Below are 24,856 nucleotides of genomic sequence, written 5' to 3' on the forward strand. Positions count from 1 at the left end.
GTGTGTACTCCGTACTCTGTAGAACGGTGCTCCGTACTCCGCACATAACTTGGGGAAGGACTAGAGGTAGACGCGGAGTTTAGGGCAAGTTCTTACTATCAGCAGACGGAGAGTCGTTGACTCGGCCATCTCGTCCGAACTCCCCGGCCGTCCTCACCGGTACACCGTCCACCAAGCTAAGCTGCCACAGGAAGCTCCTCCTTACCGAACCGCGGTGAGCTGCAAGCTTATCCATTATTAATACGAGGTCCTCCCGCCAAAATGCTCTAAGCGAGTCTGGTCGACTCCACTGGTGTCTTCCAGAACCGCCCAGCGGCAGGCCAATGCAATGATTGCAGGCCAGGCCAGGCCAGACGGGGATGCTTTCCTAGGTTGGTCACCGTTGGCGTCATCTGTGGAGACGGCGGTCGAATCCTGTCATGCCGGACAGACGGAGTACGGATTAAAGCCTGGCTGAGTTTATAGACGATAGTGGCAGCAGACGGTCCCTTCACTGGCATTTCTGCTCGACGCATGCCATTTCAGCTATGCTCTGATTGGATTCCACGCACAGACGTGGACCTGCGACCTTGGCGCGTCTGCAAGGAGAATGAAGGGGTCTGACCCAGCACAATCAGCTGCGCTACAAAGAACTCTGTACAGTCGTACAGAAGACGGGACTTGTTGCAACCCTGTCCTCTAGCATAATCTGTCCTCAGGAACATGTTTCCGTGAAGAATCTGTGACGGAGACATAAACCGCCAGGAACAGCAGGGGATCTTGGGCAGTTTTCTTTCCTGCAGTGCCAAGCGTTTCCCACCATAGATCGGCGACGGCTGGAGTCTATTCAAGGTTTCTGCGGGTCGCCTCTATATTAGCCGGTTTTTGAGTCTCAACAGACAATCTAACTGTCTCAAGTCACACCGGTTGCTGGACATAATTCTGCACTGCCTGTGTCTGTAATTAAATTAGTAATTTCATGCACAACACCAGACTGCCTTTGTACCTCCCACCTACTGCTAAACATGGACCTAGTAGGCCTGAGGATCACTAAGCTCTCGGCTGTGCTCAGCCTGTGATCCATGCGCTCTAGCTCTGTCGCTGAGGCGATTGTGCAATCATTGCGTTGGCCATGGCGACGGCCACGATTCGTCGTCCCTGTCGTAGACTACCCCAGATATCCACTCGTAGCTGTCGACATTTCAACCCGTCCAGCCATTCCAGTGCCGGCTCCAGTGCCTCCGCCTGCTCCCCGGAAATAGTTGGAAAACTTCCATTCATCCCGACCAATCTGAGGCCTCCGACCGAGCAGACGATCGTCCGGCATCCCCGGGTCTGCTATCCCCTCTGGATCCGCTGTTTGTTGCTGGATCTCCAGATTCTGCCGTCAGCTGATTCGAATCTCCCATAACAGAGTCTCTTCCCCGCGAAGCTGTTGAGTTTTGGCAGATCTTGTCCCATCGTATCTGACTGCCGAGATTGAGAATCCCCGGGTGTCTGGAGAAAGCTAGCTGCTCGGTGAGACACGAGGAGAACGGTATAAGAATTGACTTCGCCTCCCCTGCCCGTTCTCCCCACTGCGAGTCTGAGCGACAGACAGTTTGGACCTCGACCGTTGTTCCAGCCACATCTGGTAAGCTCCCGACCAGGGTTTGTTTCTTCTTTGTCCCCTTTTCAACACTGGCACGATCCTTTATTTGCCCTCCTTCCGCTGTGCTCGTCCTATTCTTTGCCGCCCCGTCAAACTTCCCGGCGAAGCTTCCCTCCCCCACCACCTTTTTTTTTTCGCCTCTTCCCTTCAGCCCTCCCAGTTTATTTCTCCCCTCTTATCTCAGCTGCTCAGTCACAGCGCTGTGTGAAATCTGAAGCTCATCTTTTAATAGCAAACTGAAATAGAAACCAATCGATCGGTCGTCATGTCTGCCACCGACACCACCTTGGAGAAGGAGGCCACCAACGGTGCGGCCACCGATGCCCCTCGCACCCAGCCTCAGATGTCCCGTGAGGAAGAGGAGGTTGCGCGCGCCGCTGCTCGTTTTGGCTATGGTCCTCTCGCCCATGTGAACACCGCCGAAGCTCGCCTTCCTGCCTTCGGGGGTGAATTCCAGCCTGGTCTGTACCGTCCGGTGTCGGAGCGCAAGTTCGCCAACCCTGCTCCTCTCGGCCTCAGCGCTTTCGCGTTGACCACTTTTGTCCTGGGTTGCATCAACATGGGTACTCGTGATATTTCCCAGCCCAGTCTTGTCATTGGTCCCGCGTTTGGATATGGTGGGCTCGTGCAGCTTCTCGCCGGCATGTGGTAAGTGTTTCTCGAGTGTTGAGTCGAGTGTCGACTTGAGTGGGGGTTTCTGACTGGTGTGATAGGGAAATGGCCGTTGGCAACACTTTTGGTGCTACTGCGCTGTCTTCGTACGGCGGCTTTTGGATCGCGGTCGGCATTATCCTCACTCCGGGTGGGTTCAACATCACGGGGACGCTCACGCAGCAGGAGTTCTTGGACTCTTTTGGCCTGTTCCTGATGGTAAGCACGTTGCGAGTGACTTCGAAGGGGTTGTCGCTAACCTGATTCAAGGGCTGGTTCATCTTCACCTTTGTTCTCCTGCTGTGCACTCTGAGGTCCACGGTGGCGTTTTTCTCGCTCTTCCTTTCGCTGGATCTCGCTTTCTTGCTGCTCGGAATCAGCTACCTCCACCGTGACGGCCCTGCTCCCAACGCCACGATCATGAAGGCGGGTGGCTTCTTCGCTCTGCTCGCCGCCTTCCTCGCCTGGTACAACGCTCTGGCCGGTATTGCCGACACGAGTAACAGCTTCTTCATCATTCCTGTTGCTCATTTCCCCTGGTCCGAGAAGGGCCGTGAGCGACGCGTCAAGACGGAGCGTGAGGAAGCTTAATCGGTTGTCTCGTCGTCTCGACTTTGAATCTTGGTCAGCTGTCCGATGTGATGCGGCGGCCTGTTTCAACAGTAATATGCTAGCTAGTGTGGCTCTGCTTGCTGCCCGGTCTTTTATCACTCAGATACCCTTCTTGATTGATGTCAGTAATGTTATGATGAGAACTTGCGACATGCGAGTTCGAGGATTAACCCTTGGTTAGTTGTACTTAGTCTGGTTCTTCCGGTCATGTGGGCCACCATTTAATCATCCTGGATCCATTCTTTAGACAGAGCCTTTCTGGCAACACAGATGCTTTCGCTTTGTTGATAATGACACATCACATCCTGTCGAAGTAGCGAGTCAGCCTGCAGCTGCCAGCAAGTAGGATAGTAGGATGCGTAGGTAGGGCAGTAACTTACAAGGTGGAAGCACCTCCTCCCACTTCCCCTTCTCATCGCTCTCGACGATCCCGTCTGCTGCACGCATTTTATTCTCGTCAGCAAAGGGCTGAACGAGACCAACAATGGAACTATCAGGAGTATTGAATAATATTGAATAGGAGCGTGCACACAGAATAAATCGAGAAACAACAACAGCAGCAATAATAACCCAGGAGAGAATAGGATAGGATAGTATAGAAGAAGTCAATAGAGAATACAGAGTAGATAGGATAGAATAGAATTAGATGGCAAAAGGAGCAGGCCCAGTAGAAGGGGGACTGGAACGAATGGATCGGGGATCAATTCACCATTTATATTACTCCCCATATTTATTCCCCATACAATGATTTTTTTTTAAAAAAAAATGAGCCCTTCTGCGAATCATACGATTCGACTGCATATTTTCTCCACCCTGCTTACTCCGTAGTTCACTGCCCTACAGGCTACAGATCCCTGGGGGCCTGAAGATCCGAATTATTTCCGTCTGGATACTGTAGTGTACGGAATATGGAGCAGAACTCGGTAAGGTTAATTTTACCCTCATATACCTAACTAGGTAAGTACGGAGTATTACTGTATGTGCATTCCCTTCCTTGGTACTGCTATCGAGTGATTCGAGGACCTATTTCTAGTGACTGACACTGACGTGTTCCAGTTTCCACTGTTTTTCCTACCTGCCTGCTCCGTATCTAATAATTCCAACCTATTTTTTTATTTATTTATTATACGGAATTTAAATCCCTCTGAGAGGTGCAAGTTAGGTGGTACCTACCTGATCGACCCGAGTGAACTCCTAATATCCTGTGTGCCGGGCCCGTATAGGCGGACCGGGACGGTGAGATCCCCGTGGTCTCCCGAATAATATTACTCGATTTGGTAGGACTTCCCGGCCGAGAGGTAACAATACACCCTTCACCCGTGCAAGCATGCAGGATACCTACCTACCTACACTCAGCCAAGGAAGGTCATTTATTGCTCACAGAAGTATATAGTATTAAGCACGACCTACAATTATGATAATAATAATATATCATTGTTATTATTATTAGTGAATCGAGTTCCAGGTTTCTGTTAGGTGTATGTAATAGTAGGTGGTGAGCTGGGCGGGTCCGGTCTGTAGTTACAGTACAGTACAGTACAGTACAATACAAGTATCCGAGAAATCCCCGTCCCGTCCTGGTGGATCATGGAACTCTTGACTCCTGCTGCTTGCATGCATGTAGATCTGAGCGTTGATCAATATAATTACTAAGTCCCTGCCTACTATGAGTATGGAGTATGGAGTACTTATGGAGTACTCCATACTCCTGCAGTAGGCTGTAGCTATCTCTGTGGGTCTTATATTCAAAGTAATCGAACGATAGAGTACTCCGTACTCTGTATAAAAGTCCATGAGTCCATGAGTTTATACTACCTGACAATAATTTTTGTGGGCACAATTAATTAATATCAATTAATTATATTCTAGTCGAAAAATCTAGCTAGTAACAAATACCATAAATCTGAACAAGACTCAGTTTTCCCTTCTGGCCAAAAGACTGTCCTCTCTGAAACCATGGTCTTTGAGAAGTTCCTTTGGTTTGTTTAATTTCCTAGTCCCGATTCCTTTAGTCCAAGTTTATAATATATATGGTTTCTGTATATTGTCCTCCGATTTAGTATTTTCTTTATGTCCAAGAGTCAAGACCTTATACTCTTCCTTCAGTATGTTGTTGCCACACTCTAGGTAATTAATCATACTGCTGAATCAGATTGCTACCTTGCATTCATATATATTGGGTTAGATTTCGAGTCGAATTTTTATATTCTTTTGTTGTTAGCTTATCTTACATTATACTATACATAAATAATAAATTGGAAACTAATAACAAGACCAGCTCCTTTGCCTAGGTTAGGTAATCAAGAGAAGAGGATCATAATCATAACAGAGCGAAAGGAAAATAGCAAGCTAGAAGAAGAAAAATAAAAGTAAAGATGGGTCAAATTGGTTGTTACAATAAGGATGCAGTATGCTTGCTATAAGATTTGCTTGAACAGATTGATTGAAGGGTTGTGGATATATGCTCTCAATCTTCCCAATTGATGATTATGTTATGGCTTGACTTGACTTCTAAAAAAATTTTGAAAGAGCACCACCCCTACCTAGGTACTCGTATATTATATATAATGGTAGGGAATGGAAAGAACCTACCTGTATACATTACCCTTCGGTAAAGACCAGAAAGACCTTTTCTCTCCTTCCGTCTCCGATATTGATAATATATACAACCTCAGAAGGAAAGCAGGATAGTGGGATAGTGGGATAGTAGGATCAACGCGAATAGATATATTTTATATAAATAGCAATAGACTACATTCGAAACTGACTACTGTACGTATGTATGTACATGTACGCACATACCCGTTAGTAGAATAATGCCGATTTACATAGGAGAATGAGAAATCGCACGTCTGCAAATGCAAAATAATAATATTACTACATAGTCAGTTCTGACTCAGGGTATATATTGTCGACAAAGACTAGATAATCAAATGATTGAATTTTGACTAGAACTAGAACTATAGAAGTCCTAGTATGAAATGAAGGAAAGGAACAACGATAATTAGAGAAAAGATTAAGACGAGAAAATAGACTGATTTTTTTTTCAAGCCCAAAAATTGATCATGGCCGATCAGCTTCTATCTCCTTCCTTTGTCTCAAAAGGTATGTACATACCTAGTATTTACTTAGTTTCATATATAATTACCATCTAGGACTCCTAGGTGCTGACATACGGTATGTAGTGAGTTGTGACTGACTGACTAACTGTGTCGATGGCAACTCGTGATTCATTTCTATCTACGTATCTATCGAACCAATTCCTCCCTCACAATATATCCCCCTAACCCAGCTGCTGCCAGTACATACGACCATAGGGTGTGGAAAACAGGGCTTCCCGTCCGCTCAGCCGTACTTAAGCCACACGCCGGCTGGTTAGTAGTTGGGTGGGTGACCACCAGCGAATCCCAGCTGTTGTATGTAGCCTTTTCTTTTTGCTTTTCTTTTTCTCTTTTGGGCTTTTTTTGTTTGTTTTTGGAAGTTCAGACAGGCAAGTGGAATGGGAATGGGAATGGGGAAGGGGAAGGAGGGTGATAGCGAAGGTAGGTTAGGTAGGTAGTTATCCTCTAGAGGGTTGATTGAGGAGGCCAAGCCTGAATAAAAAGATTGAAAGTTTACCTATGAAAGAGACCTCCCTACATATTTCTGACTGGAAGGGACCAAGAAGCCTGGTCTTGTCGTGTCCACATATCTATAGTCCATACCCAGAGTCTATAAGGGATAGCTTGAAGACATCTTCTCACTCGGACTAATCCTGGCTTGATATTAATCAGGCTTGCTCATTGATACGCGTTGTGGTTTACGGACTATATACCTATTACCTACCTACCTACCTACCTACCCTAGGTAGTAACCCAGGGATCCAATAGTTTCCAATCAGGAAAGATCCGAACCCGACCCGACCTCAAAGTTGAAATTGAAATGGGATGGGATGAACAAAGAGAAGCCAACGTCTATAAAGCTTACGGGTCGCTAAATAAACTTCATTCATGGCGACATCATACCAGACGAACCTGGACCAGGTCCACCAGGTACCTAGATGGATCATGACGTGCATATGAGTAATATATCTACCTACGTACATCATGATCTTGAATAGAGCAGTTGATATGGCGTAAGCTTGTTGGAGATATAAATTAGGATCTATTCACGAACCAAGGAAATACAATCATATCCATACCGTACCGTCCCATCCATACCATTCATACTCCATCGTCAATCATAACCAATCATAACCTGCCATGTCACGTATCTCTACATATCCGTCATATATTACAACGTAAAATCGAACACAAGTGTACACCGCTCACTGATGCGGTGATAATGTCGGCGTATGGATCTGAGCCCACACGTCACGGCATTCGCTCAAGTAACAGCGGTCGACGTAAAAGAACTCGGAGAGCAACGAGCGGAACTTGTCAAAGGTCTGCAACTCCTGTGCACGCACCGCCTTCGCGAGCTCATTGATGAAGTACCACCGCTGAGGGATGAACTTGGCGCTGCAGGCGCCTATGAAGAGCAGCCAGATTAGCAGGTCCTGGCATAGATCGTACTGCCCCGCCGCGATGCCGCTCCGCAGCGCCCGTTCCAGCGCCAAAACCGGCTGCGGCAGAACCGCCGCCATCTCGGGATAGAACCCCCAGATGGCCGTATTATGAAACAATATGCAGGCGAGTCGAACGGTCCCCTCGATCGTGTCGTCTCCTTTCAGCTGGCCCGCAGCGGTGTACCGGTCATTGATCAGACTGTACTCCACATATAACACTTCATTGTTGAAGTAGTCTTCCACCTCTTCATCGAACAGAAGGGCAGTCCGCTTGGGGTCCGTCTTCGCGAGTTCCGAGTATAGCGTCAGCTCCAGCAGATCGTGGATCGTCTTGCTCATCTCATCTCCGAAAAAGCCGGGGATTTGGGCCAGCAAGAGCAGACGCGACGCCATGCTTCCGCCATATTCATGCAAAACGAGTAAAGAGACATGGGCCGGTCGTGCATAACGGATAAAAGGGAAAATCGGCTTGCTAAGACGTGAACATGCGGATCTGATGTCCGTCCTGGAGAAAAGGAGCGCGTCAGTATCTCCGCAGCAGAAAGACTGTTGACTCCACTCACCATTCGATTTGTTCCCGGACTTGTGCGGCAATGTCGGAGAAATTCTGCCGCAGGGCGACCATCTTCCGGAGGCCATTCAGATGAATCTTGATGTGCTCCGGGTTTCCGAAAGCAATCTGCAAACGTCAGTGGACATTGATACGAAGTTCACGTCGCGTAACGCAATGCAAGGACAAGGTCTCACCTCTATCGATATGAGAACAGAGACGGCAGCGATCAAAGCGTCACTTGAGGCTGTGGCCGGATTCGACAATCCCTGATTGACGAGTTTGATCGTTTCTCCTCTGTGATGCAATCGATCCAGAATCAAAGGACTGGTCATTTGCGTCACGGGATCGGCGAAGAAATCGCCCGAAATCAAAGCCTTGTTCGTCGCAGACGACGTGATGCAGGCATACAGTGGAGCAGGATTGTCCTGCACCAACGAAGCCCAGTGACGCCGGAGTTTGGCCGCACCATGCGTCTGAAAAGGGACTGCACGTGAGATGAGGTCGTGTAGGACTGGAATCCATTGGTTAGCTCTCTCCAGCACAGGGCGGGAATTCCGAGGATCCTTACAAAACTGCAGATGCCCAAATTGGCGATCGGAGAGTTGGACTCGCGTCGAGTCGAAAGGGTCGTTCATGCCATGTCCAACATACGACCACGGAACTACCGCTGTCGTCACATCCACCCAGTCCTGCACTGGATAGCCCGCCTGCAGGTCCTTAATGATCCCTCGAGGGGAGTGCGCCGGAACAATCTCCGACGAAGGGATGACGCGCTCTCCTGAGTTCGGGGGACTATGGGACGGCGAGTCGTCTCTGTCGGACGAGACCGAATCCTTGGAACTGGAGCTTTCCGAAGAAGTGGGAGATGGGTGTGAAGAGCCCGCTGGGGGCCGGTACGCCAGGTTCTTCCACGTTTTACTCTTGTTATAACGGCGGGTGTTTTCTAGCCTCTTCTTGCGATTATGTTCGGACATGACATGGGAGCGGATTCGCTTCAACATCTCCTCTCGAGAGCCTGCCTTGACGGACTGCGGATCGGAATTGACCCAGAAGAGCGTGGATCGGCCAGCGGCCGGGGCGGCCTTGCGCGGCTTGCGAGAGTCGGACGAGGCATCATTTCGGGCTGGGGGTGGTCGCGGTGTTAATCATCGAGCTTGCAAGATGCAGTACGAAGAAACAAGGAGACAACACTCACCTGAGTCGGATTCAGGGTGCTCGGTGAAGACGGGGAAAACCCGCTCAAAAGCGCTCTTGGGGTGGAACGCAGCGCGGTGGTGGGCGACTGTCTTGGCATCCATTTCATCGAGATGCTGGGGCCCTCGAGACGATCATGGTCTGCAACTTCGAGAGTTCAGCAGAAGTCTGGGCGAAGATCGCAAGAAATCAAATTTCTGAATGGCCAGCACACTGCCTTTATCAGGTAAAGTTCACTGCGTTGGCAGTGCATCGTGCCAGGGGACTTGACCGCAGTGCCCGGGCGGTTTCCCCGCCCAGCAGCCACGAGAGGACGGAGGCGCAGCAGGTGGAGAGTTACGAGTGAGCACGAGTCCATCACGTGCTGCCGTCTCTCGGATCGGATCTCGCTGCTTCCGGTCTGAATTCCTTTTTTTTTTGAATCAGCTGGTTCGATTAGGCTCTAATGTAGTCACAATGCTGCATTTAATTCATACGCGCTGATGACAAGAACAGCAATGTTTTCCCTTCGTGACCTGACTGGTTGATTCTAATTTGAGCACCACTGTCAGCCAGATCAGAACAGGAGAAGCCATGCAAGCATCGCCAGATTCGTCGCGTGCAGGCTGTCTGCATGATTACATGCTGTGAGATTATCTATTTCAGCCGATTCTCAGCCAACTGTGCTCCAATGGAGGCAGTCCCTCCTGCGTACCGAACGCCACCAGTCTGACGTGACCGTGCTGAAGCGCCGGCTGTCATGGATGTTTTGCTCGAGAGCCAAGAGCGTGCTCGGTAATCTTGACAGCACTCTATATTTAGCATCCGAGGGGGCTGAAGGTTGGGGGCTTGAGATGGACTACCAATCAGCTTTGGCGGAGCCATATTAAGCTCCTTCCCCATATGGAGTGGTGGGAATCCGCTGTGTGGAGGACGGAGGAACAGAATTGGATGCATTATTTCACTTCGATGCCACTACGTAGAGGTGTCCAAAGTTGTGCTAGGATATGCTCATACCAATAAATCATGGGTTACTCCTCATTAAACAGCCATGTAACCAGGTATCGGCAAACAGTTGTTTTTGATCTAGTCCACTATATATAGCACCCTTAGGGTAATTATGCCTTCCCTTCTCTGTAGAAGAGGAATCACTCTCAAGAATAGTACTACCAATACTCCTACCCTTTTATTACTGCTTCTTTATAAGGTGTTTTAGTTAAGGGATACTACTTATAGATTTGGTATAATAAAAGGGATGAAAGAGGGATAGATGTATTCCACCTTATTCCTCGAAGTGATAACTACCTAGCTACCCAACAAAGAGAGTCTGGAGATTTCCATTTTCAAATCATAGAAAAACAAAACTGTCTGCTATCTATCTATCTATCTATCAGGTAGCTAGCTAGCTAGCCGGTTTTTTTTTTCCCTCTCTCTCTCTTTTTAAATTCATACGAGATTATATCTCTGCGAAATTGCTGCTTCAGGATTACTGACAGACAGACACTGAACTCTTGAATGTAATTATCTGTTGGAACGGTGTCCAAAACACTCATCCACCTTGCGTCAATTCAATTTCGTCGTGTTCTGTCCGGATCATCATCGTCGTCGTTGTCGTCGTCGTCATCCTGCTCTGTCTGATTCACCTCTGCAGGCATCATCTCATTTTAATATTTGCCTGGGTACATGCATGTTATTCAATCGGCTACCGGCGCCTCGTACGACGATCCATTTTTACCAAAGGAATCATCTCGGATCTTCATTTGACGCGCCAGTTGGGATTCGTCCGTCTGTTTCGTCGACTTGATGTAGTCTTTGAAGGCCTGTGACATCCGGACGACCTGACTCAGGTGCCTCTCCGTCAACTTCGGTGGCGTTTTATTCTCCCCAGCCTCTTATACCGCCAGAGCGACAGCAGTTTGGAACGCTATAAAAAATAATAATCAATATGGACAGGCTTCGTCAATGGCATCTTTGGTTTCTTTCCAGGTGGAGCATACTATTGCGGATCTCGCGGCCATTCCACTGCAGAGCTTTGACCTCGTGGCTGTGCTTGACGTACTCCTTGGCGTCATAATCGTATTGGATTTCTCGTACCCCCATTCTAGTGTCTTCACGTAGTTTCTTGAAATTGCTGTCCCAGATTGCTGTTCGAACGTCGTCGTCCAGCACCGGATAGTGTAGCTGGACATGAATGCGAGACGAGAAGGCGGGGTCGAAGCTGCCGACTCGATTTGTCGTCAAGAAGAGGATTCCTTGATAGTAATCTAAGGTTCGAAGGAAGACTAGAAGAAAAGAATTAGTAATCCTCTCTAATGTGCAAGCATTTTGAATGACATACTGGAGACAATACTATTTCGCTCAAGATTTTGCGGTGTCCGAGCCTCGATGTAGACGTCTGCTTCATCCAAAAGCCCGATGGCATCCCGGTCAGTTCCCTGCCGAAAGAATTGGTCAAGACTCGCCTCTAGAGCCTTTGGCTCATGACCAAGGTCGCCAGCTGTAATGGAGATAAGCGGGCGTCGAGTATATTCCGCCACGCATTCTGCTTTCTCGTCAGTTGTGAACCCCATTTAATTCTACCCTAAGTGAGGCTCACCGGCAGTTAAAGTCTTTCCGACGCCAGGCGGGCCATGTAGGAGAAAGATTTGCCCTTCCCCCTTCCCTTCGATGAAATCTGCCGGAAACTGGGAGCCGAAAATCTCCGTTTTGGCATATTTGACAAATGGCCTTGATCATTCTCTTGTGGTCTTCATCTTTCATGATGAGACGGTCGATAGCGTTCGGGTTAATATTTGGCTTTTCGAGACCATTCACGTCGAGAAGATCTGTTCCCGTCAGATAAGACTTGAAAAAGGGGCATACTCCACTTTCGATCCTTGAGTACATAACCGTATACGTAAGGCGCGCACAGAAAGTATTGATGTCGAGAAAGTTCGCCGATGCGCTTGGGGTCAACATCGTCATAATCAGAAAACTTGACCTTCGGAAGATGGAACTGGGCCGCTCTTGATTTCTAGCACGGCTCGCACTGGCATCCGCATGCGCCAGCCTGATTGTCGCCAGAAAGAGTTCCCAGGTTCGGTTTGTGCCACATACGCTCGGTTTTATTGTCTCTCCATGGCTGATAAGCATGATCGATCACCACGCGAGCTCTCTTGTACTGATCTTCAGTCAGTATCATAGTCAGACCATGATTGATAGGTAGGAACAAGCCTTTCTGATCGGTCCGTCATCTAACGTGTCACCGGTGTACTCCATATAGGAGGGCCTTTACGTGATGGCGAAGAATTTCTTTCCCCGCTCGACAAGTCTCTCTTCCAACTTGACCTCGCCTTCTTTGTCCACGTGTAAACGGGTTGGGAAAACGTTAAGCGATCGAATTTCCCTTTCCCCGTCAAAAGGAAGAATCTGAAATTTGCGTTCACATTGACCCACAGAGACGCCGTCAAAATCGATGTTCCATGCAGTGATAATATATGGATGGGCGATCTTGCTCTTTTCGTCGACACCACCTTCGACCGACTTAATGACATATGGGTTCAAGGCGCCTTTTTCGAGAACATATACATCCTCTCCTGGTTTGGTCAAGAATCAATAGTTTTCAAACGTAGTGACGGGTATCTTTCGTTCCCATCGTGCTTCTTCTTCTCGCAGTGAGAGGCCGAAATGGTTGTCCAAGAATTCAACGAGGAGCTTAATGTGTTCATCGCATTCTTTGTTATACTTCCTTTTGTGTTCGGGGCGAGGCATCTTCATGTAATCGGTCAATTTCTTTTTGTGATGAACCAGTAACCTGAAGGGTTCATCAAAGCGTAGAGTTGGTCCTGTGAGAGTCGCGCTTGAGTGATATTCAACGACAGATCGGTGTGCGTTTATTAGGAGCGGCGAGTGTAGAACGAGGACTCTGCTCTTGAAGATGTCACCTTCGCGGATTTTTGTAGACGTGTTCCAACGTCCGATTAATCTGCGTTCATATGTCGTAACCAGTTCAAGAACTGGGAGTTCCTTTGGTGTTCGTTTTAGATCTATGGGCTTGTCTTTCTGCACCGAACTAATCAGATCACCCGAACCACTTAAGAACTTGAGGGTAAATCGAATTTGGGGTAAGTATGCCGTGCTGGTTGGGGGCTCTTCGTCCTCGTCCTTTTCTGAAGGCACATCATATTTGGAAGTAGAATTCTGGTAGTAGATGTTGACGGTAGATAACTAGGGTATTGTTAATCTTCCTTCAATCGCCAAGCAAGCTTACACCACTCTTTTGGTACTCACTCCAGAGAAAACGATGTGTCTAACCCCCGAGAGCGTCGTCGATTTCAAGTTTGGGCTTCGATTCGAGTCGAGAGCCTGGGAGGTTGGACTGGTATGTTTAGTCTGGTGGATCGAAATTTGCCCCTTAGTCATCTCTCCAGGCTCACAATCTCATTCACTGCCTCGTGCCTGATATTGGGGCCGAAGTTGCGAAAACCAGAGACATGCATTGGTCCTCACCGGTCTGAACAGGCCCCCTATGCCATGCAAAAACCAGTGGGCCTTCTTGTTCACGCCTAATAAGATCCTCAGTTCACTTCGGATGCTCCCTAAAGAGGCGACAGGTGCAGCGGAGAAAAGTGTCCCTTGGAGTTTTCTATGAGACAGAAGCACGGTAAAATCCGTGGTCTGAACCGCTGAGTCTTTTAATATTCCATATTTCCCTAAATCGAGGGATTTCTCTCGATGGAAGCAGTCACCCCGTACCAGGAGGCTCTAGGGTTCCAAGCGAGGGCTCTAGTGCGGAGGTTCAGCAATCAGTTGAATGGACAAACGTCCCTTGATACTGCGCTGCAGTCAGACGCTAAGAGGAATGAATTGACAGAGCTCTTTGAAGATGCGCTGGAAGTGGGAAGGTAGTTATTGCAGCTATAACGTCAAATGATGGGATGTTTTGAGCCTGACTCGCCTGTTGTTAGCGCGGAGAAGAACTTGGATATTTTTGCCCCCAGCTATGCCGCGTTCTTAGGCCTCATCAAGAAGGTCCCTGAAAAACAGAGATGGTTTTCAAAAAAGAGAGCTTCGAGTCCCGATCGAGCGAGCAAGCTCTTCTTGGAATCCAAGATTGCTAACCCCGATGACCTCAAGAATCTCCTCAATGAGACTGAGTCTCAATGGTCATCACAACACGATCAGGTCCTGAGCTACTATAGATAGAAGCATCTTCCTTCATTGCCCAGCTGGTTGTAAGGCGCTGATATCGCGATCAGGTCTACAAATGCTTTCATCGGATCTGCAGAATGCTTGACGCACATAAGTCTCTGTTTGATATTTTCCCCAGTCAAAATGAATATACAAGCATTCTCTGTGCAAGCCTCAAGGCTATCGTCAAGGTGATTTCCATCCCCCCATCCATGTCTTGGTCCCAGTTTTGACGGATGAAAATCGAAAGGCATCATATGAAGCTAGCGGGGTGACTATCAGGTGCACTCGTCGAGATGCTGCAAGACATTCTCAGCTGTGAGAGGTTAAAGAGAATCATGAACACACGGGTGATGAGAGAACGCCTTGCAGTGATCTACCTGACATTCTTCCAGTTCTTGAAGTCGGCTGTGAGCTGGTATCAACAATCGAAGCTGGAGCACATCTTTCACAGCTTTAACGAAAATGACCGTGATCAGATAAATGGAACAATTTCTAAAATCAGAGACCTTGTGGACAAGATGCATCGAGAAGGGGGGTTGGCAGGACTGGCCGAGGGCAGAGAAATCAGATTTCTGGTCCAACAGAGTCTACATTCAGCGAATCGAATCGAACAGCAAGTAAAGGAAAATGATTTGAAATTTCAGCGTCAGATTGACAAGCTTGCCAGTACTGGTCAGGCTGCTCGTGTGTGCTTGGAGGAAATATGTCGAAACATGATGATCATGCCGTATCTTAGGATCACTTCTCGTGAGTCAGTCTTGAGTCATCGACCTTCATCACTAACATGTTCTCTAGAAGGGCCTTCTGCAAGCCAGAGATCTCTGGAGAGGAATAACCTCCAACCGTTAAGACTCGCCATGGCTGCCGCGTCTCAGCAATCCCTCAGAGACAAGCTTCTCGCCTCCTCTGGGCACCTCGACAAACACGTGTTCGAAATGAAAGATTCCCACGTGCGGCCCTCTTCTGACGCAGTCTTTGCCAACGATCTGGTGGTCGCCAAGTTGTCCGAGTGGAAGGTAGCAGACAACTCTCAGCTCCTCTGGCTGGCGGAACCTCCCAGCTTGGACCTTCCATCCGCCATGGCCATCGCAGCTACCAACACCGTTCCCTGTGCTAGTCAGGGCAAAGTCCCGTATCTCGCATTCTACTGCCAACTCCCAAACCTCCGTACAAAACTACCACAAGGCACTTCTCGCCAACAGGCGGCGACCATTGGGCTTGTCTACAGTCTAATCCGGCAACTTCTCTACAAAGAGCTTGTACTAGCCGAGATATCAGAGGGCACATGTACTGATCTCGGCCCCGAGAGATTTCAAGCCTTGGACGGGACAGCCTTGAAGCCTGCTCTTTCCATTCTGGACGCCCTGCTCGATCTTGCGGTCCCTCACCTTCTCTGTATAATCGATGGTCTCGACATCCTCCAAGACGAATGCAAAGCCGTTCTCGATGTTCTCAGGAAGCATGTCAAGTCCGGAAAGCCGAGGGTTTTCAAGGTCTTATTTACCACTTCTGGTACATCACTGGCGTTGACGGACTGTACCGAGCTCAGTGATTGCCATATCATCGACACGGATCCCGGTCAAGGAGGTCAGGTGTTGGGCAATCATCCTCCATTGTGGACGGGACGGGACTAGAAACCGGAGACAGAGCATGGTCTTTGGGGTTGTCTAATCTATCAGTTTGTGATTCCTACTAAGTTAATTCGGAACAATACCTGTCTTTTACCAGAGGCATCCTAAATCGTGCTGTATGTGTAGTACACCTGTACTGAGTAAAGGTTACCATGTTAGTCTGGCTAGATTCTGGATTTAACAATAGTCATCCTGATTAAATAATTAAGCTGGAGTAAAAGCTGAACTAGAGATTGTGGAGTCTAAAAAGATTAAAGATATTGAAATTAGTATCTCCTATATATACCTACACTGTGTCTGTTCTAAAGATCTAAACAAACATGAGAGTGCGCCCGCTACGCTAACTGGACAGATGAGGAAAAATCACCAAAAAAGTCAACTGTCAACTGTCAAGTATCAAGTAATAGTAGTAATAATAATTATGAACAAGAACTGAACTGAACAAGAACAGGAGGAAGTGTTGGAAAAAAAGAAAAAAAAAGGAACTGGTACTAGGTACTACGAACTGAGAGAGATTCCTACTTTACTCCCCCCTTTCCTTGTCTTACAGATCGGTTAGTTGTATTATAGTTATGGCAGATGATGAAATGATCAATGAAGATGAAGATGATGAATGAAGAAGATGAAGATGGTGATAGATGATATATCCGCGCGTAGACAGACCATCGCCTCGCTATGTACCGTACCGTACCGTACCGTACTTCAACTGCACTGCGCTGAGCCACGAACAAGTCACGACCGCCATCCTATTATGCTATTTATGTTATTAATGAATGGAGACGAAGGACTTGCTCTTGTCAGCTCAGCCCAGGTCGTGGAAAGACTGGAACCGTCTCAAGCTTTTCCAGACCACCCATCGTGCCCTGTTGACCGCTAACATGCCACCCTTGGCCAGTCTGCTGGTTGACGAAAGCGCTCTGTCGGAAGGGATTCGTGCTGCCTGTGGGGTTGGGCCGGAGAGGTTGTAACTGCTGCTGCTGTTGTTGTTGCGGCTGCGGCTTTGCGAAGGGATTCGTTCCCGTGCGTTGGACCTGAAGTGGTTGTGCTGGCGGCTGCAGCGTTTGGTTTTGTTGTTGTTGTTGCTGGAAGGGCGACGGCTGAGTCGAGACACGCTTCGCGAACGGATTCGTGTTTTGGCGGGTTAAAGGACTCGGTGCCTGCAATGTCTGGTTGAAGCTGCTTTGACTACCGGTAGTGTGATTGGCAAGCATCGACTGCCTGAAAGGGTTGGTATCCTGCCGCGGCGAGGGACTTGACATGGGTCGTTGCTGAGGGAAGGTAGCCACCCCGTCCTGAGGGATGGGTGTAAGAGTACTTTGAAAGCCATAAGATTGTGGCTGCGGCGTATAGCCGCCGAATCCGGCTCCAGTATGAGCCGGTTGAAGCGGTTGTAGTTGGGGTTGGGCGAATGGATTCGTGCCTTGCTGGTTGAATGGGTTTCCGAAGCCAGTCTGCTGCTGGACGAATCCAGGCTGTTGCGGCGGCTGCTGTTGGAATGCAGTTTGCTGCGGTACAAAGCCCGTCTGCTGAGCCTGGAACATCGGTTGCTGAAAACCCACTTGGGGCTGAAAGAAATTCGTAGGTTGTTGTTGTTGGGGCACCTGTTGGGCCATGGGCTGTTGATTCTGCTCGATAGACTCAAAAAAGTCGATGAGATCGGGTGCTGCCTTGCTTTCCGGCTTCGGTGGTGCAGTCTGTGAAGGCTTGGAGGATGTAGGAGAGCTTGGTTTGGATGTCTCCGCCGACTTGCTTGGTGTAGATGTAGTACCACCTTTGGCTCTCTTCTTCGCCTCCTTTTGGATCTTATACTCCCTACGACGGAGCTCGAAATCTGGGTCATTGAGGTCATCTTCAAGCAGTTGTGCAAGATCGGTAGAGGCATGCTTGAGGGTGGGAATTTCCAGGCGCGTCGCATGTTCGAAATGCCTGGCAACGCCGAGAAATTTCACTACCTCTTCTGTTTGAGCGCTGAATGTTTTATATATTTGCAAGGCGCGTTCGCTGTCAGGCCGAGACATCTCAAAATAATGTTCTAAACGAAGTCAGGCCATGTTGGACTAGATGGAATAAAAAGGAAACATGCGTACCCAATACATTGATCGTGCCCTCGTTCATAACTGAGTAGAGAACAAGAAGATCAAGTGTAAGAAGGCGGAAAGCCGTCAAGGTGATTTCATTTTCAACCTCGTCCGTCAGGAGCTGGGGTGATGATTAGCCAGAATGCACACGGAGCAGGCATCGGGATCAACCCACATCACAACGAAGCAATGCCTTTATCTGCCTCTGTACGCATTCTGTCTCTCTTAACAGGCCCTTCTCGACCGTTAACCGCTTTAATCGACCTTGCCCATTCCGCACGTAGTCTGTTTTGGTTTCTTGAAATGCCTTGGCCCGGGCGACGAGATACTCGTAATATCTCCGGATGTTGTGTCCTTGCGCTTGCGCTAACAGAGGTGTCAGGACACCACACGACCGTCTCCGGTATTCCTGCGTCACCAGACTCACCGTCGGAAAAACTACTTATCGCAATCCTCCTCGGGTTCTCCGCAATGTACTCGAGCGTCGCGTCTAATGCGCCCTCCCGGATCATGAGGTGGATGACGATAAGGGATTTGAAGACGATCGTCCATGTTGAGTCTCGTAGTCGGAACTGTAGGGTTCGAAAGATCTCGGCGACACCGGCCTCTCCGCTATGGGTTGCGAGGAGAATGTGCTCGATGTATTTCGCCTTCGGGGGCGCAAGCTGTCCTCTCATTTCAATCAGTCCAAGCCCATCGGAACCACCGGAGAATACCATGCAACGAACAGGGCGAGCTGACCTTGATCTTGGTCGCCCCCTTCACCGATTTCTCGAAATTCTGTGTCATTGTTCCCGATCAAACCGTTCGAGCTCGAGATATATGGAACTGGCAAGAGGAGTCCCAGGTACGTCGACAGGCTGAGCAGTCGTCCTAAGAGAGGTTTCTTCCGAATTCCTTTATTGTCCAGATTGGCGAATTGGCGACTCAGATGGCGTCTTCAGCAACGGCCGTCATGGTCGGTCACTGTGCCATGTCAAAGAGACGGCCGTCTTCGCCTCCGCGCAACAATGGAGATTGAAGTCAGTCGAGGTGGTTTCCGGGCAAGCGGTCGGGTCACGGGTTGGAGGTGACAGCTGGCGCGAGGAATCAAAAGACGCGACTTGGATAATCGTGGAGAGGGGAGGTCTGGTCCAACAGCTGTTGATGATGGAGACGGACTGGGGGTTCGCTTTCGATTTGTTGCTTGCTGGCCGGGTGGATCTCCGTCGGAGCTGAGGCCTCACGGTGGCCCCGACAAAGTGACGCAAATCGCTTAGCCAAATACTTAGCGCCCAACGCTGCTTCATACGATGCGCAGTACGGAGTACATACATATGCAGTGACTTTAATTAACTGACATCTGATCTGTCACAACCTGACCGTTCATGGGATATATTTAAGTTGTGGCAGGTTCAGTTCTCTCCAGTGGCTTTCACCGTACATACAAGGTCACGGGATCCTCGTCCCGGAAGCATCGACCAGCTGTTTCAAGTAACCACATCCTCCGTACATATCTGACTGAACAAATCAAACATTTCCAAGAATCCTTCTTATGTTGATTCGAGAATGATCAATTCAACAGTTGAAATGATTTCAATAGTTTTCTGTACTCTCTCACCGATAAGTGAGCTGTGGCTAGAGCTCACTTGGAGGCCTCCTGGCCATGACCTGTTGACTTGAGAGATGACTCTTACTCTCTACTTTTCTCTAGTCTTACTTTTACTCATCTGACCTTTCTTATATGAGCGAGAGGTCGTCGGTTCTTCATTATCTGCCCTCCTTGCTTGTCATCAATCCCTGCCATTTGACTTGACAGGCACTTATAGCATTGCCAATTCACCTTTATGCCATGCGTTTGTCATCTACTCTATAAGCAGTCGCTTCTTCAAGCTGTCACTTTGACTACCACGCTCCGTGACACGTCGACTGCTTTCAAATACAGACGCGTCGCGATCTCTCCTTTTTATCTCATCTTTACCAGTTCCTTCCCCTCACCGGCTGTTTCCTTGTGGGTACAACCTTACAGTGTCGTCCACGTTCTCATCTGGTAAGATGGAAGGCGTATCGTCACCTGGTAATGCTCAAAATCGCCTTCAACAAGGTGAGAATGATCTAATTGAGCTGGACCTGAGGAGGAGGCACCCGCAAAACAAATGGACCACTCGCCAACGAATCTTACTGTGCTGCTTGAGAAGGTTTTTCGACTTGAGCAGAGCCGAGGAGACGGTCATCTTTAATACCGTCTTTCTTGAGGATGTCCGTCCTCTAGGATTCCCTTTAGGACTTTCAAAGGCAACTCTGAACACGCAATGGGAAGATATGAAAAAGAGAAGCCATGAAGTTTTCATCCGTGTCCATATGGACACAGCGTTCTGTGACGGAGAGAGACTATTCTCTGCTACTTTTGCAGAGATCAAGGCAGCCTCACAGAAAGCAGGCATCGAACTGCAGAAGAGAGCAGTTGATCTTGATATCGGCAAATTTTCAATCGGCAGAGGAGCAAAGAAGGCCCTCCCGTCGACTAATATCAGTTCTCACAACCAAGAAGCACCAGATGTGCCATCTACTCGTGTAAGTTTTGAATATATTCAATCACAGAGCAGATCATCTGACTAATATCCACCAGCCGGAGATGCCTGATCCTATACGCACGCCAGATGTCCATCCAATTCCCTCCCAGAAGCCCACTCGATCAACCTCAACCCGTGTACCAAATCTCCTCTGGAGATGGTCGAATGACGATTCCCAGGGAATCAATTGTCGAGCGGGCTACGTTGGGTATCTCTTCACGGAGAGGCTGGCACTCATTCCTGCACCTGGAGACTTCAAACAAGATGAGTTTCGCGCGATGTTTGAAAATCACGCGCTGAAAAGGCGAATCCCATCACCATTCATCTCAACCTCATTGGACCCATTGACCGTAATCCATCGAGCGCTTCGAAACAGGAATCATGCACTCGTTAGTCTGATCGACAGCACACAGATTGATCAAGACATGACCTTTTCGATGGAAGAGTTGATGGTTCGATACCGTATCCACACTCCAGGATATGCAGGGAAGAAGGAGTTACTCATCTGGGGAATCATTCCAATGAGAGCTATTGTCATGAGCTTCTGGATTGACGATCTTCTGCGAATTGCCGAGGAGAACCCCGATATTAAGGCTGTGTTACAGCTTGAGATGATCGCTCTCCCGTAAGTATTGGGAATCCTTGACGAAGAAGCTGGCAGAAGGGAACAACACGAAAACAGACATTGTGGTCGGCAGAGCCATTGGAAAGCTGTTCCGCCTGCTCCGTTTGCAACAAGATTATCTTGAGGATGTAGCTGAGATGATCAATTGGTCTTGGAAATTTGTCTCGCAAGACGACTTGACTCAGTATCTCCGTGGCGTCTGGGAAGGATTCCAGGAAGCATCGACACCAAAGTCGCATTCACAGAAGACATTCAAAGATAGGTCCCAGCAAATAACTCAGGACAACAATCTGGGCTCCCTTCCAAAGGGAGATAATATCACTCAGCAGTTTTTCTCTTCTGAAAGAGAACACGACAACGAAGATTTTGTATTTATGGAAGCACTAAGCTCCTTGCCTTGGTCCATGTCTTGTTCCAAGGAGGCAGAATCCGCACCACCAGCTTCTAACCACACGGATCCCATGGAGATCGATGACGACGAGGACTTTATTCTTGTCGATACGCCCTGTCCGTCGCGTCGTTTGAACAAGACGAGATCACCTGTCAGGCTTGCAGTAGGACCGACTGCAGCAGCGTCCTCATCGTCATCTGAAATTTCGGAAGTACTTTTCAATTCAAAGCAAGCGCGGCCTGCTCTTAAGGAGCTCCAACTGCAGACTCCGAAGAGAACTTCGACAAGGAAGAGAAGCGTCTTTAAAGTCGAGATCTACAAACTGGACACGAATTCGTGGTCCCCGGTACAGCAGAATCCGACTAAGAGGGCTTCAACCCACACCGGCCTCGACAAGGAGAATCATTGCATTGTCATTGACGACAATGAAGAGCATGAACCGGAGGAAAACGAAGAAGCAAAGATAGAGATGGAACAGAGCGGCGGGGATAATAATAATGATGATGATGATGATGATGATGATGATGATGATGATGATGATGATGATGATGATGATGATGCTGATGACAACGCATCAGTCATCATCGTCGATGAGGCTCCTCCCAGCCCTGCATCCAGCGTCGCCACTCTCATGGAATTGACGCCCGATGAACAATTCGACCTGGACCGCGCTCGCGTCACGCGTATGATGGAATACGACTGGGCACAGTTCTACAAGACCTTGCAGGCGTCAGCGGCAGAAGAACCTGCGTCCGCATCATCATCTGCTTCTGCATCATCGTATTATTTCTCTTGATTGATTGGATAGGGCGGAGCAGAGTAAGCGGGATTGTTAACACCTTTTCTTTTTTTTTTCTTCTCGTTACTGTGTGATGAAGAAGATCTTGTCTATTCATCTGTTCCGTTTTTTGCTTCCGTTTCCGTCTACCAAGAGAGAATCTCGACAGGGATTCGATACTTAGCTGTGTCTTCTTCCGCTGTCAGAACGTCAGAAAACTGTTGAGACACATATGATCGATCGATCGATCGATCGATCGATCGATCGATCGAGAGAGAGTTGAGAAGTCGGAGTCTTCTAATTTCATATCCCAGTGAAAAAATGATGATTATGACCTGTGGAGGCGAGCCTGTCGAGTCGAGTTAGTTGAGAGCATGAGCACCGAAAACATGTGACGAGTAGATTTTCTTCTTGCTTTCCGTGTTATTACTGTTATTATCAATTTCTCTTCATCTTTCCATTCCTGTATGTAGCCTGAACGGTTTATCTGTCTTTCTTTCTATCTCTGTCTTTCTGTCGTCTTGCCGTCCTTCTGTCTGTACGGTATGGAGAGCACCCGATTCGGAAGGATGAAGAAGAATGGAATAGGTACCTTCCTGCTAATACCTCCCTCCTACGTCCGTACCGCGAGACAAGAACCCTGTTTGATTTAAGCTTAGTTTTAACCTACCTAGGTAGTTATCTGATCTGATCCCGAGTATGTAGTAAGTAATGAAAAGAAGCACTTATATTCGTTTTCTTTTTTTTTTCTCTTCACAAAAGAGTATAAATTCAGATTTTGATCTTGATCTCTTGATTGAAAAAAATTGGATTGGTGTCATGAGAAAACATGAACGCCGATTGCCATTTCCTTTTTCTCCCTTCCCACACCTTTCTTTTCGTCCTTTTTCTGCTGTATGGTTTTGATTTAATCCATCAATCACAGGGGATTGGTCGATTTCCTTTTTTCTTTTCTTCTTTCCTTTGCTTTCTCTAAAGCCGACAAGACATCATGTACCTAATGTAGTAGAGACAAAAAAGAGAAAACCATTACATGCAGAAAATTTTGCCCAACAAGCTAAGCTTAGCTAAGCTATCGACGCGCAAAAAAGTCGCGGATATCCCATTCCAGTACATGCGACTTTTGCCCCTCTTCCCAGCTTGCTTGCTTGTCTTTTTCCCCTTTCACATGTCATTATGCTTCCTCGCCATCTCTGCCCGACACGTTACACGCCCAGGTGAGATGCTTAGAATTTGTTGAAAGCCTTGACGGCCTTGCCCGTGCGAGGCAGGACACGGAGGACGTTGAAACGGACCTGTAGGAAGAGCGGATATTAGCATCCAGACCAAACCTGATGAAATGGATTCTCTCTTCTCTTGCGGGTCTCCGTTTTTTGTTTTCTCGAGTAGGTGCCAACTGATGCACTCAAACCAGGTTCTAGGAAGTCACCACATACAGTCTTGCTCAGAGGACGGCACTGGCCAACGACGACCAGGTCACCTTCCTCAACACGGAAGGCAGGGGACACGTGCGCAGCAATGTTCTTGTGTCTCTTCTCGTAACGGTCGTACTTGGGGACGTAGTGCAGGTATTCACGGCGGATGATGATGGTACGGTGCATCTTGGTGGAGACGACCTTGCCGGTCAGGATACGGCCACGGATCGAGACCATACCGGTGAAGGGGCACTTCTTGTCTTGAAGCAGAGTTAGGTTAGCATTCATTCAGTTCGATTCCTGTCTTCGACATGGCGTTTGCGGGTGTCCAATGGTCTCGAGAACGTAGTGCAACGCAACAGGAACAAAATCCCAATTCCCCAAATTTGCCGTCCGTGAATCTGGACCCTAATCTGGATCTTAATTTGGCCTCCTCTTCATCGCTCGTCTTGCCCAGCGTCTCGGACCATCGGATCACCGCGCGAACGAATAACTTCATGCGTAAATCGATTCAACTCAGCGACGGCCTCATACCAATGTAGGTGCCCTCAATGGCAGTCTTGGGGGTACGGAACCCCAGACCAACGTCCTTGTACCATCTCCGGCCCTTTCCGACTCGCTTGCTCTTCGCCTTGGACTTGGGGTTGATGAAGATGTGAGGCTGCTTCTGGAAGGCACGCTCCGACTGGACGGTCAACTCGGTCGCCATGGTTGCGAGAATTCAGTCCGACACTGCGGAAACGATGTCGAGCTGAGTGAGGGGTTTGTCGCGACGGGAAAGGGGAGCGGCTGGTGCTCTGCGGTGGTCGACGTCGATGTTGAGAAAGATTTGTGCGGAGATATTCAGAATAGAATAGTCAGAATAGTGTGGGAGTGTGCGATGGCCCCGCTAGTCCCGATACGGGCTAGCGCCACTCGGCTAGGGCTACTAGCCTACTCCGTACTGGTTTGTTTACATGCGGGCGACGACGGGGCCGAAGGCGGTAGACGCGCCATGCATTAGGTCGACGTTGATGTCTTCTAGATGACACTGCTGCATTCACAGACGA

At 48.5% G+C, this 24,856-nt stretch overlaps 10 protein-coding genes across 10 annotated transcripts; 5 read left to right on the forward strand and 5 right to left on the reverse strand.

Moving 5' to 3' along the window:
• Positions 1-1,895: 1,895 nt before the first annotated feature.
• On the forward strand, positions 1,896-2,872 carry VTN77DRAFT_4060 (uncharacterized protein; the record flags this gene model as incomplete). The annotated part of the gene is made up of 3 exons (XM_069420078.1): positions 1,896-2,278; positions 2,344-2,500; positions 2,552-2,872. The coding sequence occupies 3 exons, from the start codon at positions 1,896-1,898 to the stop codon at positions 2,870-2,872; spliced, it is 861 nt and encodes a 286-aa protein (XP_069277964.1).
• A 4,327-nt stretch (positions 2,873-7,199) lies between these two features.
• On the reverse strand, positions 7,200-9,290 carry VTN77DRAFT_4061 (uncharacterized protein; the record flags this gene model as incomplete). Its single annotated transcript, XM_069420079.1, has 5 exons — positions 7,200-7,944; positions 8,003-8,118; positions 8,187-8,503; positions 8,561-9,115; positions 9,188-9,290. 5 exons carry the CDS (start codon positions 9,288-9,290, stop codon positions 7,200-7,202), a joined length of 1,836 nt encoding a protein of 611 aa, XP_069277965.1.
• A 1,569-nt stretch (positions 9,291-10,859) lies between these two features.
• VTN77DRAFT_4062 (uncharacterized protein) lies at positions 10,860-12,423 on the reverse strand (the record flags this gene model as incomplete). The annotated part of the gene is made up of 6 exons (XM_069420080.1): positions 10,860-11,056; positions 11,163-11,447; positions 11,504-11,707; positions 11,762-11,892; positions 12,195-12,325; positions 12,379-12,423. 6 exons carry the CDS (start codon positions 12,421-12,423, stop codon positions 10,860-10,862), a joined length of 993 nt encoding a protein of 330 aa, XP_069277966.1.
• A 333-nt stretch (positions 12,424-12,756) lies between these two features.
• VTN77DRAFT_4063 (uncharacterized protein) lies at positions 12,757-13,566 on the reverse strand (the record flags this gene model as incomplete). The annotated part of the gene is made up of 2 exons (XM_069420081.1): positions 12,757-13,371; positions 13,435-13,566. The coding sequence occupies 2 exons, from the start codon at positions 13,564-13,566 to the stop codon at positions 12,757-12,759; spliced, it is 747 nt and encodes a 248-aa protein (XP_069277967.1).
• A 312-nt stretch (positions 13,567-13,878) lies between these two features.
• On the forward strand, positions 13,879-14,349 carry VTN77DRAFT_4064 (uncharacterized protein; the record flags this gene model as incomplete). Its single annotated transcript, XM_069420082.1, has 2 exons — positions 13,879-14,048; positions 14,112-14,349. 2 exons carry the CDS (start codon positions 13,879-13,881, stop codon positions 14,347-14,349), a joined length of 408 nt encoding a protein of 135 aa, XP_069277968.1.
• Positions 14,350-14,672: 323 nt separating this feature from the next.
• On the forward strand, positions 14,673-15,971 carry VTN77DRAFT_4065 (uncharacterized protein; the record flags this gene model as incomplete). The annotated part of the gene is made up of 2 exons (XM_069420083.1): positions 14,673-15,084; positions 15,133-15,971. 2 exons carry the CDS (start codon positions 14,673-14,675, stop codon positions 15,969-15,971), a joined length of 1,251 nt encoding a protein of 416 aa, XP_069277969.1.
• A 794-nt stretch (positions 15,972-16,765) lies between these two features.
• Positions 16,766-18,835, reverse strand: VTN77DRAFT_4066 (uncharacterized protein; the record flags this gene model as incomplete). Its single annotated transcript, XM_069420084.1, has 5 exons — positions 16,766-18,000; positions 18,056-18,167; positions 18,222-18,412; positions 18,474-18,711; positions 18,788-18,835. The coding sequence occupies 5 exons, from the start codon at positions 18,833-18,835 to the stop codon at positions 16,766-16,768; spliced, it is 1,824 nt and encodes a 607-aa protein (XP_069277970.1).
• A 1,245-nt stretch (positions 18,836-20,080) lies between these two features.
• On the forward strand, positions 20,081-21,227 carry VTN77DRAFT_4067 (uncharacterized protein; the record flags this gene model as incomplete). Its single annotated transcript, XM_069420085.1, has 2 exons — positions 20,081-20,599; positions 20,655-21,227. The coding sequence occupies 2 exons, from the start codon at positions 20,081-20,083 to the stop codon at positions 21,225-21,227; spliced, it is 1,092 nt and encodes a 363-aa protein (XP_069277971.1).
• A 133-nt stretch (positions 21,228-21,360) lies between these two features.
• Positions 21,361-22,410, forward strand: VTN77DRAFT_4068 (uncharacterized protein; the record flags this gene model as incomplete). Its single annotated transcript, XM_069420086.1, has 1 exon — positions 21,361-22,410. The coding sequence occupies one exon, from the start codon at positions 21,361-21,363 to the stop codon at positions 22,408-22,410; it is 1,050 nt and encodes a 349-aa protein (XP_069277972.1).
• Positions 22,411-23,618: 1,208 nt separating this feature from the next.
• VTN77DRAFT_4069 (40S ribosomal protein uS17) lies at positions 23,619-24,516 on the reverse strand (the record flags this gene model as incomplete). Its single annotated transcript, XM_069420087.1, has 3 exons — positions 23,619-23,687; positions 23,829-24,067; positions 24,342-24,516. The coding sequence occupies 3 exons, from the start codon at positions 24,514-24,516 to the stop codon at positions 23,619-23,621; spliced, it is 483 nt and encodes a 160-aa protein (XP_069277973.1).
• Between the last annotated feature and the right edge of the window lie 340 nt (positions 24,517-24,856).

Source organism: Rasamsonia byssochlamydoides (assembly GCF_041956645.1).
Source record: "Rasamsonia byssochlamydoides strain NRRL 3658 unplaced genomic scaffold VTN77scaffold_29, whole genome shotgun sequence".
Lineage (NCBI taxonomy): Eukaryota > Fungi > Ascomycota > Eurotiomycetes > Eurotiales > Trichocomaceae > Rasamsonia > Rasamsonia byssochlamydoides.